Source organism: Chaetodon trifascialis, chromosome 3 (genome assembly GCF_039877785.1).
Source record: "Chaetodon trifascialis isolate fChaTrf1 chromosome 3, fChaTrf1.hap1, whole genome shotgun sequence".
NCBI classification, from domain to species: domain Eukaryota; kingdom Metazoa; phylum Chordata; class Actinopteri; order Chaetodontiformes; family Chaetodontidae; genus Chaetodon; species Chaetodon trifascialis.
In genome coordinates this window covers 4130618-4150112 of record NC_092058.1, presented here as the reverse complement: position 1 = coordinate 4150112, position 19495 = coordinate 4130618, and the positions used below count along the sequence as shown (strand labels likewise).

The window sequence follows — 19495 nt, the reverse complement described above, 5'->3', positions numbered from 1 at the left end:
GGCCAACATGTGAAGGGGGCCAATCTCTGTATGACAAGTGGGTTAGATGCATGTACTTACTGCTGACAGCACATTATGGAGGGGAGAAAAGAGGAAAAGACGGGAGCAGTGAAGGAATGAAAAGAGCGGGAATAAAGGAAAGCGCACGCCTCCTCAGATGGTGACAGCACAACAGAGAGAGAGTGACAGGAACGGTGGAACCGCGGCGACGTAAAGTGTGAGGAACAGACAGGAAGTGCAACAGGAAGAGCAACAGTGGGACAGAAGAGTCAGACGATGGCCGGGCGTGGATGTCTGTAAGATTAACGAGAGGATTAATTATTAAAACAAGCAGGTCAGGTTTGGAAGGGCCTTTAATTTACTTTATGTTTATTACAGAATCATCGAATGTAACACTAAAATAAACAACTAAATAAAGTGAGGATGATGAAGGAAGGGGGGGAGAAACTAATGTGGAGAAGGGTAAAGTAAGTGTGTGTGTGTGTGTGTGTCTGTGTGTGTCTGTGTGTGTCCGTGTCCCTTTATGCTTTCTATGAATGGCTGCAGACAGTATGTACATGTGTGCTTCCCCCTGAATGAAGGTGTGCAGTGTGTGTGTGTGTGTGTGTGTGTGTGTGTGTGTGTGTGTGTGTGTGTGTGTTTCCATGCTTCAATTATGACGGCGTATGAAGTGATGATGAAGAGTCTAATCAGCAGCCAGCACAATAGCTTATTGATCCTGATGTTCGTGAGTTTGTGCATGTGTCTGCTTTGAGATTAATCACACTGGTCAGCAGGACAAAACAGGACGTAATAAGAATCTAATGACATGGTCTCATGATCTTATTGATCATCTGTACAGACTTATAGCATCGTGGTGTGTTCATGTGTGTGTGTGGATTTGCTGTGTGTCTTTAATCCACGTCTTCAACCTGGTGTCACGCCGCAGCGTGTAACAGGCGCATCGGTCCACCGTGTCATCGTCGCGCTTTGCCTCGCCAAGGTGTGAAAGTTCTCATTCCGCAGTCAAGTTAGCGATTACAAATGTGCAACATCCTGTAAGACTTTCAAAATAAAGCTTACTGAGAAATATTTCAGGTTACAGTTGAAGTTTGGTAAAATTCAGGCATTAAATGCTTGTTTGGGTTCCTGGCTCCCTTTTCTAGGAAACCTATTTATGAACAACACATTGAACCTTTATTTGATCATTTACTTTATTTATTTTCTGAACTGAACTGAATTTATAAAAATTGTCGCCATGTGGTATGGCAGTTGCGAGCATGGCCTGTTTTGAAAATGGTCACTGTTGCATTCAAGGACACTCGGTCATCAGAGACTTGCATACTGAACAGCCTTTCTAATTGAAGAGATTTACATAATCCTTTTTACAGCGTTTCTTTACTGTTTGTCTTGCGATTTGATTCCTCACACTGTTGGTGTGATGCTTTGAGTTTCTGAATGTCAATGCATCTGAATGCACCACAAAGAGTTTTAAAAATGGTCTCTGCTCAAGACAGCCTAGAAAAAAGGCACCTGTTGACGTAAAACAAGCGACATATTCATATTAGTGGATAAGCTACAGTATCTACATGATACAACACAAGCTAAGTGCTAAAAAGAGCTAAAACTGATGGCCGTCGTGGAGGAACCATGGTCCTGCATTTGTGCCCCTTCTGTCAAAGATGGCCGACCCTGCTGACTTGAAACATCCCACTCAGGGACTAACCTCTCCCAGACATGTGATTCAATTTGAAGGATTTGTTTTAAAGTTTACCACAAGTTACCTAAACAGTCTGTCTGTCTGTCTTTGTGTCCTCTCCACAGGAAACCAAAATTAACTGTGTCCGCCTGGCTAACAAAGGTATGAGCACCCTTCCATTGATAAGACAATATGATATTTTCATTTTTGACTTCTTCATTTTAAAGATAGTGTGATCACATGACCCCCTAGAGTAGCGTTACAGCGTTAGATGAGGTGAACACACACGCTTACACATAAACTGTATTGGACCAGGTGAACCCACAACCTTTAGCCCAGGCAGCCCCACATCCTGACCACGTTATCCTGCATGATTTTGTTGCATAGCATTCTCTCTCCACACCTCTTCTCTCCCAATCTTTCTCTTTTATCGCCCTGTTCTGTCCCACATTCTCCCTCTTTTCCTCTAACCCGCTCTCTCTTTTTCCATTTCATACCGCATCCATGTTGTTCATCAGTGTATAAAGTGGAACATCAGGGCCATTACATACCGATTGACCGCCTTCATTAAACCCGATGGATGGAGGCTAAAGCGTTAGCCCCAGAACCCATTTCATCCTATTCTGTTTTGCTTTCCCCATGTCTCCCATCTTTATTTGCTGCTCATCTCCGGCAAATACACCCATTTGTGTGCCAGGCAATGTGCTTTGAAAGCTTTTCAGCTTGCTATTGATTTTTCTCACCTCGTCTCTTTTTTCTTTTTTCATGTGCATCAAACATTGATTTGATTTTTCCACATCTCCTTTCTCTGTTCTCTGTCTCTCTCGCTCTCTTATTATTTCTCGTCTGCATCAAGCATTTATTGCTCATTTGTGCGCATTTTTCTCTTTTATATCATTCTTTTTTCTTGTTCTCTCCATTTCCAGGCTGTGTTTTTTTTTTTGAGTGGAAAGTGCTGTGGGTGGAGGTCTACAGTGTGTAGACGCAGCTCTCTGTCTGTCTGTCTGCATGTGTGTGTGCTTGGGAAAAGACATGCTTTTAACTTTGTGGCTGTCTTTCATAGAACAAAATGCTAACTTTTATCAAAATGTAGATTCATCAGTGTTCCCAAAACAAACATAAAAAGTGCTTTTTCGAAGTTTTTGATATGTGGGCAGCGCTCTGAGGCAATGCAGATGGCTAATTTTGCAAATGCCTATGACTAATTTATTTGCGATACCTGCTATCCACTCACTGCTGCAGCTGATTTCAGTGATTAATGCCACTAGTCTGTTCTAATCAGTGAAATTAGCTGCTGTGCTTTTTGGTTAGAGTATGAACCCACAGGCAATGATTGAGGCAAAATAAAGGTTTAGTCATACGAGCGTGCCTCAGAGGCAGAGTGTAATTCAGCGGAGAGAGCCTACGAACCATGTCTTCATTCAGGAAACACCTAGCACGTTTGCCACTGACCAAAAAGCACAATCTGTTCATTTTTATCTGGGATGACTCTCCAGGTACAAAGCAGTGAACGTCCTACGAGCCTTCAGCTGAGGAGATAAGGTAGAAGTAGTGCCAATTCAAGGATGTGGTCCTAAAGACCCGATAAACCTTTTACCGCCATTCTTAATCTGCGTTTGTACTCAGATTAGTATATGTAAGGCCTGTTTCAGTACAGATTATAATCTGGCAAAGCAGCATCAAACAGTGTTGTTATGGTGACATACAATTTAATCAATAGGGCCCACTGTTTACCCATGATAAGATAAGATAAGATAAGATAAGATAAGATAAGATAAGATAAGATAAGATAAGCCTAGATAAGACTTTATTTATCCCACAGCAGGAAAACTTGTTGAAGCATCAGAATAAAAAAGGAGAGTAAAAAATAGAGCAAGTGGAACAAATAGACAATAAAAAAGATACTAAATAAAATCCACTACAGAATGCTAGAGTAAGAGTATAAAGATACATATTGACAAAAAATACAGCGTCTTTGGGTTATTGCACAGTACAGGATGTGTTGCACAGATATAAGGACGTTAGCTTTAGCATAGGGTGACACTAATAACAGACCCTTACCAATATTGCCTCAAATACTATCTGAAAACTTGGTTCTTTGGCTTAAACTGATGTTGAAATTAACCAGTGAGGTTATTTCTACAGTCTGCCTCTGAGAAATATAGATTAGAAATACTTAAATTAAACCTCTTTCTTGGCCCACAGGTGACTAGCACCCATGCAGGCCATTCAGTGTTTAAAGCTGATAAAACCAGTTTGCGTCACCTCGCTGCCTCGACGTGTAGCCACACTGCCGGCATATGATTGCTTGTTAGCCTTGATCAAAGTATGAACTGATCTGATTTTGTCTCTGGCTGAACTAAACCTTTGCAGCAGAACCTGGAGCCGAGATGTGTGTTTTTGCACAAACGTTGCCACGCCACAAAGTTCCTAATTTTTTTCTTTCAACCATCACCTCATTTCTTTTCTCTTCCATTTCCTCCTCCCTTTATTTTTATTAACCCGTCAAACTGACACTCAGCAGGCTCAAATGTTAACCCCCAGCACCGCATCTGCATCCACTCCCTCACTCTTTGGTAACACACATCCTCACCAGCCACACACCTGCTAACGGGCCAATCAGGATGCTCGCTGACACTTACGTCCTGGCGATACGACCAGTCACACCCATCTTGAGTGCTAGTTGTCCTTCTGATCTTAATGTTCGAGTGCTATCTCTCACCACTGCAATTTCTCTCCTCTAAGACAGATTGTGCAATTGAAACGATCTAAACCACGATGAAATGGATAAAGAAAACTATACGTCTTTTTTTCTTAGACTTTTTTCTTCTTTCTTTTCTTTTTTTGTTGTTGTTTGTTTTCTCTCTTCCCTCTCTTTCTCATGCTTTCCGGCGGGGACGTGCGGCCCTTGGCCTTAGTGGTAATAGGTAGGGGACAAATAACAACGCCGTACATTCTAGTCATCCCAAGCGAAGGTGATTATTGCTTCATAGGCAGAGTATTTTCTTCCCTATGTTATCTTTTTTCATCACAGTAAAACCATAAACACAACACGAACCCTGTTTCATTTCGGTCGTCCCCTGCCCTCCCCTCCTTTTCCTCCTCCCTCTGTTTCTTGAGTTCTCTCCGTTTTTTGCTCTCTGGTTTTCGTCTCTCCTTCTCAACGCCATCTTACTGCATTTGTTTGCATGTCTGCTCCGCTTCGAGTGTCGCTTGCTGTGTTTGAGCCTCCTCTTCCTCTGTCTTGCATCCACATACACACACAAACACACACCAGCACAAGCAGTGGAGCCACGCTGCCTTCATGTGCAGAGTTTTGGGACAGTAAGCCGACATTACACTTTGTTTGTCAGTCACAGGAGACTGAATGAGAGCTACATGTCTTCTCTCTGCCAGATAAAAAGCCAATTCAAGCTACAATACATAAGCTATTTACTGTAAATACGTTTTCATTCTTGCATGTGTGCTGATCATTCCTTTAGGGAGTGATTTGACAAAGCAGATTGGACACGATGAAAGGGTTAGCCCAGTTTAAACCATTTCATAGCCTCTATCACGATTGTGCTGATGTTCCCAAACCTTGCAGAGCACAGAGAATTAGTCGTTTATGTGGTGGACTGATTTTAAAGCTGTTTGGTTTGAGTCAGGCCCTAAACCAAACTCAGATCTACTGAACGCCATCTTGCACCACTTCCCTCAAACACAGTGCCCGCCCTGCAGCTCATTGCATCACGCTTTCATTTACGATAATCCGCTGGCATTCGCTGTGAGTGTCAGGTGTGGAACGTACTGTAGCTCAACTGTATGTGACACTCACAGACTTAGCAGTGCATTTGAACTGTTGCAGCAGGGAGGATGAGGACGAAGGTTTGGCCTCAGCATTGACAGGGAAACCACAACCCTCCTTCCCTGCCCTTCCTGCTTTGTACTGTTACATTCATTGAAAGGAAGCGGATTTACATCTGAAAGCAAATAAACTTCAGTTCTTAATTTCTCTCCATGATCAGCCGAATATTTTCAGACTATTGACCTTCATCAGCATCGCTACAGTAAATGAGGCCTTTAAAGACATAAATGGGTTACATTCCAAAATAAGATATCCAACCCTTGAAAGCTGTGACACTGATTGCTGTATGTACCAACACTTGATGTGAAGTAAAATATTTTATCTAATTGAAGCTGCTAACAAAAACTTAGCGAGAATGAATCTTATGAGAAAAAGTGCTTTCTAGTAAAACTGTCTCATGTATTACTGTTCTTTTAGTTTTTCACAATCCAGTCCTCTACGTGCAATAAAAGCACAGGAGCTTAACAATGTTTACTGAATTTGATTTTATTTTGCAGTGCAGAGGCGTGACAGCAGAGTACGGCTGTCATTCAGCGATGCAACAATCAAAATGTTGACTTGAACAATGGGGACGCAGCAGGGAATCAGTCAACAGCAGACACAGCCGTAAACTGCTGTCACAATTCTTTGTCAAGAGTATGAGATGACTTCACATGAATACAATAACACTTATTGCCCTGAGGGAAATTGAGGTTGCACAAAGAATTATGCATATCATGCACAACAGCGGACACTCGTGAAATCCTAAATTGAATAAATGTAGATTGTATTCATATGCAGTGTGGTTGCTTACCTCAATGCAAATGAAAGCAGAAACCTCTGGGTGCATTAAAATGGCATTTCATTTCAATGCTGAACACTGTGTGGTTACTTTTTAACACTTATTACCTTCACAAATTAGCTTTTCGTGCCCGATCCTTAATGAGTGAAAACAAAGACGGAAGGCAGTTCAAAACACGATGCACTGTGAGACTGCAATAAGTCTGTGAGCAACATACGACATTTTGATGCATCTCTTTACCCTCCTCCACTGTGTTCCTGTGTTCAGTACTTCCTCTCATTCAGCCAGTGACAGCAGCTAACTAACTCACTGTTTAACCCTCTTCATATTGTCTCTACCCAGGAGCCTTTAAACTTAATGGCTCCACTTTGACAACAAGCTCTCAACCCTAACTCGTCACATATCGGTCAGGACCCCTTGGCGTCAAACCTCGGATTCCTGGTTCCTGGGATTGAACCGTCCAGCCACACCACCTTCCTCCAAATGCAGACTTTTGTCACTCTTTGCACGACATCGTTTGATGCTTTGGGAGTGAGAACGGGCTGTAGAGCTGGACTGCCCTGCGCCTTAAAAACGATGCCAAACGGGAGCCCAGTGCCTTAAAAAGTGACGCCAAGAGGTTCTGATCAAGCGTCCGTTTGTTAGGACGGGTTGACTTTGACTCTGTCTTTGGGCTGACTCACTTTCAGGTCAGTCAGTTTAGGGGGAACTGGGCAGAGCTCGGTTGTTCCTCAGCGGCCTGTCTGATCTTTTTCTGCTCGCACCACATCTGACGTGCAAAAGTCTAAATGGGAAATAACCCCAGCTTTACAAACACAAAAGATATTTGCTTTACAGTATGAAATAGTATGTGCTGACTGGTAAATATGACTCCTGCAGTCGTTGCAGTCAGTCCGCTTTCAGAGCAGATTGATTTGATTGTGAAATGAGCACAGCCCTGCTTTTCGATCACACCCACTCTGTGCAGCACGAGCCAGGCGGCAGAAGTCCCACTTTGTTCATCTGTCCTGCTTCAGTCCTCCACAAACGTATATTTCAACTGTTATGCAATAACAACAGATTAGCTCAGTCAAAATGAAGATGTAGGCTGAGTTTACACTGCAGCTTAAAGTGTCTCATCTCCTTTCCTTTTAGACGTGACACAAATCCGACAAATCTTTGTCAACAAGAGGGCCTGCAGTGCAAACGCAGCTTCAGTTTCAGACCATTTCTTTCATGTTTTGATTGGCTGAAGGGAAGCAAGTGATGCCTTTTTGCTCTTTGTGTAGCAGAAAGCGTGCATTGATAAGTGGGACTCCTGCTTTGGCGGCGTCTGCATGCCCTGCACGCGTTGAAGTTCTGTCGCTCACAGGAGCATCAAACTCACCCCTTGTCATCCATACGCTGGTATTATATGTCAGCTTCAATTCCCATTCCCATTAGTCCTGAGGTCGATTATAATTGGTGGTGTACGGAGTCGTGTTGTAACTGACTCTGGCGCTGTGCAATACTGATGCAACATGTGGCTTGCTATCTGTGTATGTATGTGTGTGTGTGATGTGAGTGTGCGTGCCTGAACTGCAGAAGTTAAACGTTGAAGGGATCATATCTGAATTATCTTTCCCGTTGACCTACACCATGACACGCACACAAACACACACTGTTCTTTACAGCCCATCCTTTTTCCCATCCTGGCTGAGTGCTGCCTGCTTGCTGCTTAGTGAGTCAGTTTGCTCTCTGAATTTACAACAGATTGAGTCAGACTGTTAAAAGGGGGAAAAAAAACTCCTGAGGGGTGTTTTTAGGTGAATATCTGGTGATGATGTGACATTTTAAGGGCACAATACCAGTCAGCGACGGATGAAGTGCAGTTCAAGCTTTCCCGGGCGAACGCGAGGTTCGTCTGCAGCTGCAGCTGACAGAGAAATGAAGCTGAGAGAAAAAGAGAAAGAGGCCGTATTCCAGAGAGGAAAGTAAATAAAACCCAGGAGAGAAGGAAAGGATCAAAAAGCGCCAGAGTGACAGAAACTGACTTGAAGAAAGTCAGAGAAAAGACAAAGGCAGCAGTGGAGACAGATTCAGGCTCAAGGATTCTTTTGGTTTTTTATCGCAGCATTGTGTATGCAGACAGGTGTACCTGCCTCGCTCTCCGCCAGACAGACATTGTGGCGAATTGTTGTCTTATGCTAAATTCGCCCTTCCAGCTCCGCCATGAATTTCCCATCTGCTCCACAGCACAGCGACAAAATGTTCAATTGTCCCTGCGTAAATCTCAGGGACCAGGTCGTAAAGTACTCACCAGCATCTGGGGATGAGGAGGGGGAACGAGGGATGGATGGAGGGAGGAGAAGACGTGAAGAGAAACAGAGCAGGAGGCAGACAGATTCATCAATGAGCGATGGAGAAAGCAGAAAATTAGGGGAGAGATTTGTAACTCCAGTATTTGGGTCTTAAATTAATTGTAGTTTAGCTAATAAACTGCATCTCTGAGGTAAAATATGAGGTTGTGGTGATACTGGAAAAAAAAACAGAGGCATTGGGGGTTTTGAAGCCAAAGAAAAATGAGCCTTAATCACGTTCTTTCAGCAACAGAAAACCTTTTTTGTGCTTCATTCGATGGCTCTGTCCACCTGGATATAGCTCTGTAGTGCAAAAAAACTAGCTGTAGCAGATTACTGAATAGCCTCCAATGCTCTGCTTCGCTTTTACCTCCGAATAGATGCTTATGATTGTTGGGTGACTTGGGCTTACTGGGCTCCTTTGTTGATATAATGTTCCAAAGCTAGATTGTGATGCTAACCCAAATATAAATTGAGCACAATACCAAACAGTTAATAGTCGCGGCAGGTGAGACGTTCAGAAAACGTCTGCTGGATTTATGAGACAACCAGTCAGTGCTGCTGCAGTTCGCTCTGCTTGACTTAATGAATTACCCGATTTTTTAAAAGCATAAGATTTTGTAATGAAATTCTTTGTAAATTAGTCTCACAGAAGACGCATGCTGCTGCACAGAAGTTTTTATCTGTAGGTCGCTTTCACACCAGAGCTGTTTGGTCTGCTTTAAATGGACCAGAGTTTGTTTCCTTGGACAGTCCACTTCGTTTGAGCAGGTGTGAAAGCTCATTCGAACTCTGGTGTGGACCAAACAAGCGAACTCTGGTGGGTCTCGGTTCGCTTGCAAGTGAACCCTGGTTTGGTTCGTATGCAGTGTGAAAGCTCATCGGACCAAACACAGGACCAAATGTACGTAGTGACACTTTACGCAGCGCATACGCATGCTAAAATACAACGTAGCTCATCTGTATTTATAGCTTGATTCTGCATCTCTATTTACAGCTCATTAGTCCTTACGTGAATGTTTACTGTTGCTATGGCAACAAGTGACCGCTGATATTAGCAGTTGCTAGCTAGCTTAGCTCAATTGTCTGAACAACAATAACCCATAAATTCACAATTTGGCATATTTAAACAAAATCAAATCACAGCTACCAACAGTCACAGTCCTTAAACTCTGAGCTCATATGCTGTCACATGTTAGATCGTCAAAGTTAGAAAAAAATTACAGAATCAATCCCTGACAAGCTACGACAGCATTATAGGAACAGTTGCGTTCACTGTTGTTTTTCCAGGCCGGGAGGGAGGGATTTCCCTTCCTACTTTGTCCAATCGACGAGCGCCCCTTTCAACCATGTGATGCTGCTCAGAAAGTTCAGTGCGCTTTAGAAATCACAGCGTGAAAGTAGAACCGAAACAAGTGATAAATGCAACAATGTTGCGATTTTCAGCTCCCCAATCGACCCGAGTCCGCTCGGTCAGGTGTGAAAACGACCTTAGATTAACTGGAGGTTTGACAAAAAGCTCGATCTCTGCAGCTTTGAACGGCCCTTTTGTTCTTGTATTTATAATAACGTTTGATTGTGCATCAGTTTGAGCCCTCTCATGAAAACTTCTACATTCTGTTTCATATATTCATGTATGCTGCTGAATAGTGCTCTGCGTGCTCGGCCTTCATGGAGAAAACGATGAGTCACTCGCAGTTAGATTACTTTTTAGTGTGAACCTGCTCTTCTGATAATGACTGCATAATTGAATTTCCTGCTGTGCGTTTATTGCAAGTCTGCCAGAATGAGCTGGAGTTGTGCGATTTGTCAGTTTTTGGTTTCAGGTTGTTGGATTTTTATTTTTTTTTTTTTGTAATTTCAAGGCCTTACCTCCCTGCCAGCCTTCCTGCTTTTGTGGCTGTCAGCTTACAGCAGCTGTGTGCTAACATGCAATTCACTTTGGCCTTTGGCTGTGCTGCCTTGTCAGAAACAAATTCCCTTCAAGGGGGAATCAAAGTTGTATTCTACTCGGCGCGCTCGTGTATCGGCGTAATTGATTTGGTCATCATACAACATGGTGCATTGAATTTTGGGATTGTTTCCAGCAAATGGGATCAGCAGGGCTAGAGAAGCTGTCATGTATCTGTCAACAGATCTGGATTAGAGAGAGGACGGATAATGCATACAGTGTGACGCTTACAGACACGCATGCAGCCGCACTTTGAATCTTTTCTTTAAAAATGGAGCTTAATGCTGAACAGTATGATGTGTCAGTGTCAGGAATGAGTGTTGGTAAAATGCAGTGCAGACAGAGAGGACTCCAGTCATTGGCTGACAGTGACTCTCTCAGCATTCACTCACAAACATATTACACCATGTGTAATATTTGGCCAATGAAAGACTTTATCCTTTTGTTTTCATGTGGTCAAAATGTTTATTTAGGGGATATTACATATTGTCAAAATAATTTTCAGTGTTAACCCCCCCCCCCACACACACACACACACACTCTCTCTCTGCAGAGACCAGATGACGAAGCATTTAAGTCGTTTTAGTTCTTAAAAGCTCTAAAGTACTTAGTAAACCGTGTCCTGCTGACCTTAACATTAATGTCAACATTAATGGAAACTAGTGTGTGTGTGTGTGTGTGTGTGTGTGTGTGTGTGTGTGTGTGTGTGTGTGCGTGCGTGCGTGCGTGTGTGTTTGTGCGCGAGAGAGGGAATGAGAGGCAACCATTAGCAATATCCATTGTTTACTAAGTTATGAAGACTTAAGATATGTTAATCCATCATCCTCTGACCACACACACATTCAAACGCACGCACGCACGCACACACACACACACACACACACACACACACACACACACACACACACACACACACACACACACAGAGCGTTGTGGCAGCATAGTTCAGATTAGTAATCCTGTTAAACACACTAACAGTAATCCACAGAGGATGCTCCCAGCGGGTCGCAGCTGCTGACAAACAATACACAGAAACTAAACCTTCACATCAACCCAGATCTAACACGCACACACACACACACACACACGTATATATCCACATACAGTACATAACCTGCATAACACACATTCAATCCGTACATATGCTTGACATTTCCATTTTATGCATATACTCCCTGGCCACATTATTAGGTACACCTACACAGGCGAATGCAAGTGCAACAGCTCAGCCACATGTTGGACGCCACGTTTTTATTAAAAGAGGTGTTCATTCAGCTGCTAATCTTCCTCCCTCTCTGAGCGTATCAATCAATGCTGAAGTTTATTATAAAGATGGACTTTATGAGAGAACGGTTGGATTAGATTTTACCTAATAAAGTGGCCACTGAGCGTGTGTACAGTATGTATATGATAATAGCAAGACAGTCACGTTCCATGCACGTGCACAGTCACGAATGTACACATAAAAAAACAGAGCAGAACACGCACATACACACAAAAGCTGCACTCTGCTTAAACAGCAGTCTGTACTGTACCTGACACACACACACACACGCACGCACACACACACACACACAAACAGAGAGAAAAGCAGCATTTAATATGCTATTCGGGGCTGCAGCAGTGCAGTGATAGCTGGGAGAATCAATCTTCTCTCCATTTGGATGAGATTATGTTTTTAATATCTCTGGTTTTGTTCATAATTCCTCCCTGATCATTTTATCGTGCTCTCCAAGCAGGAGGAATAAAAAGAGGAAAAAGTGCAGAGGAATGTATAAACGAGAAGGATATTACACACATACACACTCATGCGGCTTGTGTACATTCAGGAACACAAGACATTCTGGGGATTAATGCCGTTTGGACGCAGTCAATATCATGACTAACCCGATGTTGTCGCAGTCATAATGGCCAACACAGAGGAAGTCCCCTTTCATGCATTTATCTTTCTTCTGTGTTATATTAATACTGAAGGCAGCTTTTCCTTAGATGACACACCAGGACCAAATTAATATATTTCAACACGATACTTAAAGAAAATCCATCCAGCACAAAAAATAACGTAAAATAATACTGTTCAACGTTTCCAGCACAGACAAACTGAAAATAAATAAATGAAACGGCTGATTCTTTTCATGGGAGTGTTGTATAGCATTGAAAGGAATAATTAAATAAAGCAGAGGGGAAATGTTTGAACAGCGTATCCGTATCTGCTAAAAACTCCCACAATACTTGAATGAAGAGAAAGTGCTGCGCATGTAACACACACTTTGGGGCCAAATTTACTTTTCTAATCTAAGATGCTGAGCGAGCAATTAGACATTTCTGTGGATTGAATAATGTCCCCGATGCTGTACGGTAGCATTGTGCATCACTTCCCACCCTGTTTATGAGGCAGAGAGGTGGTTTGTTCGTCCCTGGAGCCACCAGTAAACGTGCCTACAGAATCCCCCCCGCTCTATCATTGTGAAGGCCAAGCGGTTGTGAAATCTGGCGTGTAGAGAGACAGTCAAAGCGGTTATACCTCTCAGATCGATATGTCATGTCTTTCTCCTGGGAGGATTTTACGGGGTGGGGGGTGGGGGGGGATTGAAATACCCCCCCACGCCTCCCTCCGTTCAGCTCTTCGACACCACATGATGAACCGTGCCGTGTTGTGAAAACACATTTGCATTTGCTCCGTTTATTTTAAATTCACTGTTTTTTCAAGATGATTTATTACAGTAAAAAAAAACCAACACATCTCTTTTGTCTTAGTCTTTCTGGTCACATATTTGGTTGCCCATTACAAGCCAGTGAGAGCAAGTGTCAACGAGGACCTTTTCATCTTGTGGCGTCTCAAGAGTAATGATCTTGGGTGATTTTGACTTATTTTTCATCACTGGAGAAATGAAACAAGGCTGTAACTGCATATAATTCTGTGATCAAGTCCAAACCTTTTACTGCAGCGGTTTGATTTTTCCAGCCTGCTGACACTTTACAGGCGCCTTCTTTGCTTAATGTATATTCAATAGAGAGGTGAGCTGACTTAGAAGTGGTCGATGCCTCAACCTCCAGGTGCTTTTACCTCATGTGGTGCAAAATATCCATTACGACAGCAAAGTTCAGGATACTGTACTGTAGCTACTGTCAGGTTCCTGTTGTGTGAACTGGGAGCAAATCCTGTTGGATGAAGAAGGAAGATGAGGACGTTCAGCAGGTCAAACAAATTGTTTGGGTATGAAGCCCTCTGCTGTTCCTGACGTCTTTTTTAGGGACCTGATACGTGCCAAGAAAATAATACCCACGCCACCTGCCAGTGCCGGTGGCAAGACAGCAAGACGGATTCATAAATTGTACGTACTTATGAGCCACCTGTTGGCTGACAATGACAATACAATAATAAGTGAGGCCACGCTGTCCTCCATATTGTGTCCGCACCAGTTGTCAATCAATCCTATTTTGCTCTGGCGATTTGCTTCGTCTCAACTTTTACCCTCCGGTAATGGACACAGTCGCATTAGATCACTTCTCCCCGGCTACGGTCAGAACCCTGTCAGAGTTCGTCTGATTGGCCGAGCGGCTCCTGAGCTGGCCAATCGCAGTGTTAAATGGAGCTGAACCCGTCGCCAGATGGGGTCCTCCGCTGTTACATCATGAACTGTTGAACCCAATCAGCACGTGAGCCGGTGAAGTGGACAAATGGGGTCACACTGTAATGTGTCAGGTGATACATATTGTGGATCGCTCAGGGGGTAAATTGAGGTTTAATACACCTGTGGGGTGATTACCAGGGCAGAGACTACACAGATACGTGATCGCTCGAGGCTCTCGTGTAACTCTAATGTGCTGTACAGATACTAAAATTCACACCTTTATACATCTCAGCTGGTTATAGAGCAGCCAATCAGCCAATCAGAAGGTGTCCTTCCTGGCTATTTTCTGATGAGGTTAATGGGATAAAAAACAAACAGGCCCTACACTGATGCACATCATGGCTAATATCTAAAAATTGGTTGGTGGAGGCAATACTTTGAACCAGTTATCCTTTGCTAGGGTCCAGAGTCCGTTGCTTGCACCGGATCGGAAAAAGTTTGGAGTGAAATATGCGAGTTCGGGCGTATCTACTGTCTGATCAAAGATAAACTGCTGCTTTCATGGCTCTAATTGTCCGACATGCTTGCAGCATATTGGATAAGTACTTATTGAGTAAACACGAAAGCAGGTCATTTTTCTTCATATTGGCTTTGCCTTTTTTTTCAGTGCACCTCATATAATAAAGGGTTGCGCGTACAGTTATAGCATCGTTCCCAATTGTTAGGGTCCTGTAGCACTGACTTCATCAGGCTGAGAGTTCTGGAAAGCACCTTTTGAAAAGGGGTTAACTGTCTGAAACAGATGGACGAACACTTTCCCTTACCGGCAGCAATTTGCTATGTGGGAAAATAATCGCAGCTCCAAGCGTTCACAAATCTTGTCTGACCCCATTTCTCACATCCCTTTTCATGTTGGAGTGGCGGTCTGCTTCTAAGGGCCCTTTCACACCGCTCTTGTTTTTTAGTTTGATCAGATTGAACATTAGAGGAGAGAAACCTTCCCTGGATCGTGGTCTGACCAAACGGTTGAACCCTGCTCTCATGTAAAGACCTGGTTTCGGTCTGGATCAACCTGAACGATGTTTCAATGGTTTAGACCGACTACAGGAAGTTCATGCCAAATAAACAAAACAACAGACGCACACGGGTCTATAAACCAATCAGCTGCAACTAAAGGGTCCACGTAGGTGATGAGGATGTAGCTTTGTCACATTGTAGTTCTTCAGTATGTTCGCTTAATTGCAATGTGGAACCAAAACCCGATGAGCCAATGTGACAAAACTGCAAACCCTGGTTGGGATCTTGATTCAGACTTTAAACTGAAAAAACACTCTTTTTTGAATCAAGTTAGCAAATAAGCTACCTGTGTGCCACCTGCGATACAATAAATATAAATAATTATATTTACTTATTTATGTAATAATATAAATAAGTACATTTCGTAGCACCGCTCGTTCCTGCACCAGCTACAACTGCAAACAGCTGACCTGGATGCCCTTCATCTTTTTTTTGAGTATATATTCGGCTTTAAGTCGTTACTACTGATCGCTTAACTCAGACTATTTTTCATTCACTGAGTATCCTGTTATTTTCTCAGGAATGTGCACGGTGTGTTTAGGATTCAGCACTTTAAAAAATACAGCACTTAAAACTTAACTCCGCCATTAAAACGTCTATTTGACGTCTCATTTCCATCGGGAACGTCTCGTTTTCTCTCCTGCATTAAAGCGTGGGATGGAGAGCGACAGATGTATCTTCTTAATTTTTACTTTTTCAAAGATGATGCAGCTTCAAGACGGGCACGCCGTCCGTGATCTGGTTACAAAGACGGTGAATGTGTTGTTATTGAAGGCATTCAGGGTTTTTAAAAGAACATCTCGTCACCGCAGCCATTGAGGGCTGCGGCAGTTATTACCGAGCGTGCCAAGGTTAGGTGCTTAAGCCGTTAGCTCAGTGGATTCCTCTGCCAACCTTGTGTTGTTAATGCAGAGGGGGCGAAGATGAGAGAGACAGGGGATTAAACTGAACTCCCACGCAGCAGTATTACTCTATTAATCGGCTGTCTTTGTCTATCAAGGTTATAACAAGAGGCTGCTTGGTGCACGTCTGTGAGAGAACAGGTGTATTCATGTGTAGGATCCCAGGGTCCTTCGCTTGAGGGTTTCTGGTCTTTCTCTTTGCATCTTCTTTCTCTTCACTGTCATGTCAGGTCTTTTTATGTGACTCTCCCTCTGCCTCTCTGTCTCCTTTATGCCTTTCTCAGGCTTTCTTCCTTTGTTTCCTTCAACATGTCTAACTTTTATGATTTCTTCAAGTTTTTTTTTTCTTTCCCTTTGCTGACTCTCTTGTCATCTCCCACATATACCTCTGTGTCTTTATTCATTTATTTATTTATTTTATCTCTGTTTATCTGCGCTGCCTATTTCTTTATGTTTGTATCTCTGGGTGACACTCCTGACCTTGCTTTTATTCATCCTCCCACAGAGCAGCAGCTTTATTAATAGTCTCGTTAGTTTGCTTCTCTCTTCCGTCCAACGGAGCGGCGTCTCTCTCAGAGCTGACAGCGTAACTCGGACGAGAGCTCGTGCTTGAGGACCACTTGACACCCTTTCTGTGTTTCACGAGATGTCATCTGAAAATATTAACTGGCTTTAAAAGAATGTGTCAATCCGGCAGCTATTTAGTGGAGATGTAGTTTGTTCTGCAGTTCAGGTGCACAATTGTTGCTCACGGTAGACGCTTCTAGTTTCAGTTGCATTGCTAATGCATTGTGTTTAATTGCATTGTATAACATTACAAATAACTGTGTCAGTGTTGTTAAAGATATTCACTCAGGCAAATGTTCTGCAGCGTACAGTTTGCTCTTCTTGAGGAGCTGTTGGATAAAACCGTAACGCTGCCCCCGGAGCAGCTTAGCATCTTTTTATCTTACATTATTTCCAAGTTGAGGAAAATACTTACAGGAGAAAGATGCAGTGAACTCTTCAGCAGGTTAGACCATGCAGCAAAAAACAAAACCTTTTAATCGGAGACTGGAAAAAATGGGATGAATCAGGACGGATGAATGGATGTGAGGACGGGGATGAACACGGAAGGAAGTTGTCCGTTAAGACCGGTGTAGGATGGATGTACTGAAAGCTAGGGGGGAGGAGAGTCAGTGTGGGGGGGCTCCTTTCTGGAGAGTAATTAGGGGCCTCAGCGAATGTCTGGTGAGATGGGAGCGATATGCAAAGAGGGGATGAAAGAAAGGAAGAGAGGGAGGAAGGGAGGTAAGTGGAGGGGGAGACGAACGGGACAGGATGGGATGAGCAGGAATATGTAGGCTTAGCATGTGATTAGAGGTCATCAGCTCATCAATCAAATGTGTCCAACATCCAGTTCATTAGCACCAGAAAGCACTTAAAGTTTCATAACGTGTTATTATTATAAATAAATAAAGTATCGTGAGACCAGTGCTGAAATGAGGAAGTCTAAGCACATCCCGTCTCTGCATGCAGCGGTGACTCACGCTCTGTCTTCCACCTGCCTTCCTCCTCGTTCACCCGCTGCACCTTCTCTCATTCAGTCTGTTGAGAGTCGACTCTTGACCTCTGCATCAAACCGTGCAGTTCAGCAGCACCCCGACGTGCTGAATGTGCTTTGGCCTCCTGTTAAATCCTCTGTGCGCACCATCCTTACATGCTCAAGTTTTACTTTCTGTTCATTTGCTTACTGAGTCGCTGCACTAATTGATGTGGTGTTGCTCAGTGATGCAGAGGCGGTCCGCCATGTGTGGACTTTGACCCCTGATGTCTTTGTACGGCTGCGTGTGTGCGCTGTTTGTCGTTGGTCAGTTGGAATGAACTCGTAAAAAACATCTTGTGGCTTTGAAATTGTTGCCACTCGTCTCTGTCTTCCATCCTCGGCTTCTTTTTATCACTTTATTTATTCATTTTTAGCATCGATGATTTAATTTGAAAGACTTGTTTTTCATAATGTGTGAGGGACGCTGATTTTCAGGAGCTGATGAAGCGCTCACTACAAGGACTTTTTTTTTTAATCATTTTCAGTTTGATGTATGTTAATCTCATGGTCCCCACATGGTTTAAATTTCCCTGTAATCAGTGTTACCTGCGCTTCAAGACGTGACTTCCAATGACACAAAGCTTTCCGTCACTGACCTCCAAACAAAAATATTTTTCACCTTCGAGAAATGAGTGCTGAATTTGAAGAGATTATTTATTCCATTGAAATCTCATTTTTAACAAAACTGTTCATATCTGCTCTCATTTACGTTGAAGACTACACAAACACACCGTGTTCGCTCTTTGTGCTCTGCAGCATGTTGCTGATGTTTTCATCCCCTCACCGTGTTTACAAGTTGTGTTTATGCTCTTTGCATATGGATGTGTACAGACTATCTTCACCTTGGGATCAAGTGTGTCTTTGTTTGTGGATAACATATTAATGTTTGTGTGTGTTCGTGAGAGAGTGTGTGTTCAGCTGTGTTTCTCTGTAAGGCTGTGTGTGTATGTGTGTATTTGTGTTCATACATGTGTGTGGTGCTCTGTGAGTGTATGTGCCTGGCTGTTTGTCCATGGTCGCCCACCGATGTGACAATGTGCGTACCTGTGTGTGGGTGTGCCGGTGTGTGTGTGTGTGTGTGTGTGTGTAGGTGCGTCCACTCAGGACTCAGATGCCATGGAGCCAGAGAAGCAGGTGGACAGCACGGTGAAAATGGCCGGAGTGATCGCGGGGATCCTGATGTTCATCATCATCCTCCTCGGCGTCGTCCTCACCTTCAAACGCAGGTAGGTAATAAACCCAACGTCAGGACATGCTGGCTGCTTAAAGGTGCTGCGTGTAGCATTTTAACAATGAACCATCAACACGTTTTATATCTTTGATTCCTTTAACCCAAAGATGAGACAGTTGGTAGCCTCTGTCAGACTCTGCGCTGCTTTTTGAGCTGAATTTGTGCGGCCATGTTTGCCGTTGAGCTCCTCCAGAGGAAGCTCAGCTGCAGCTTTTATAGTTTAAGGTGAGAGCAGATGGTGAGCAGAGCCAGCAACTGATTACAAAATCTGTTTCAAGACGGCAGCAATGAGAGCAGGACTGACATTTACATTGAGGCTACCAATCGTCTTTACGACGCCTGTGCCAGTTTGTAACTGAGCACTCAGACAGCTGTATGAGTAAAATACTACATTTAGCATCTTTAAGCTAAGACTGATAGACAGACTGATGGATAGACCTCATAATGCCAAGTGTCCTCATAATTGATATGCAGGTATAAAATAATATGTAGGGACAGATGGACAAACAGATAAGGACAGATGCTCAGCAGAGAGGGTTAATGTCCTGAG

General features: G+C 43.3%; 1 protein-coding gene across 12 annotated transcripts in view; it reads left to right on the top strand.

The window, feature by feature from the left end:
- Window positions 1-19495, top strand: part of ptprt (protein tyrosine phosphatase receptor type T) — a 320800-nt gene that overhangs the window by 196149 nt on the left and 105156 nt on the right. For 6 of the 12 annotated variants that reach the window (XM_070992894.1, XM_070992864.1, XM_070992887.1 and 3 more), the window contains exons 15-17: window positions 1804-1840; window positions 4597-4653; window positions 18805-18940. In XM_070992894.1, coding sequence (XP_070848995.1) covers window positions 1804-1840; window positions 4597-4653; window positions 18805-18940 — 230 coding nt within the window. The remainder of the gene's footprint in view (window positions 1-1803; window positions 1841-4596; window positions 4654-18804; window positions 18941-19495) is intronic. The other 6 variants (XM_070992933.1, XM_070992915.1, XM_070992925.1 and 3 more) reach the window with 2 other exon arrangements.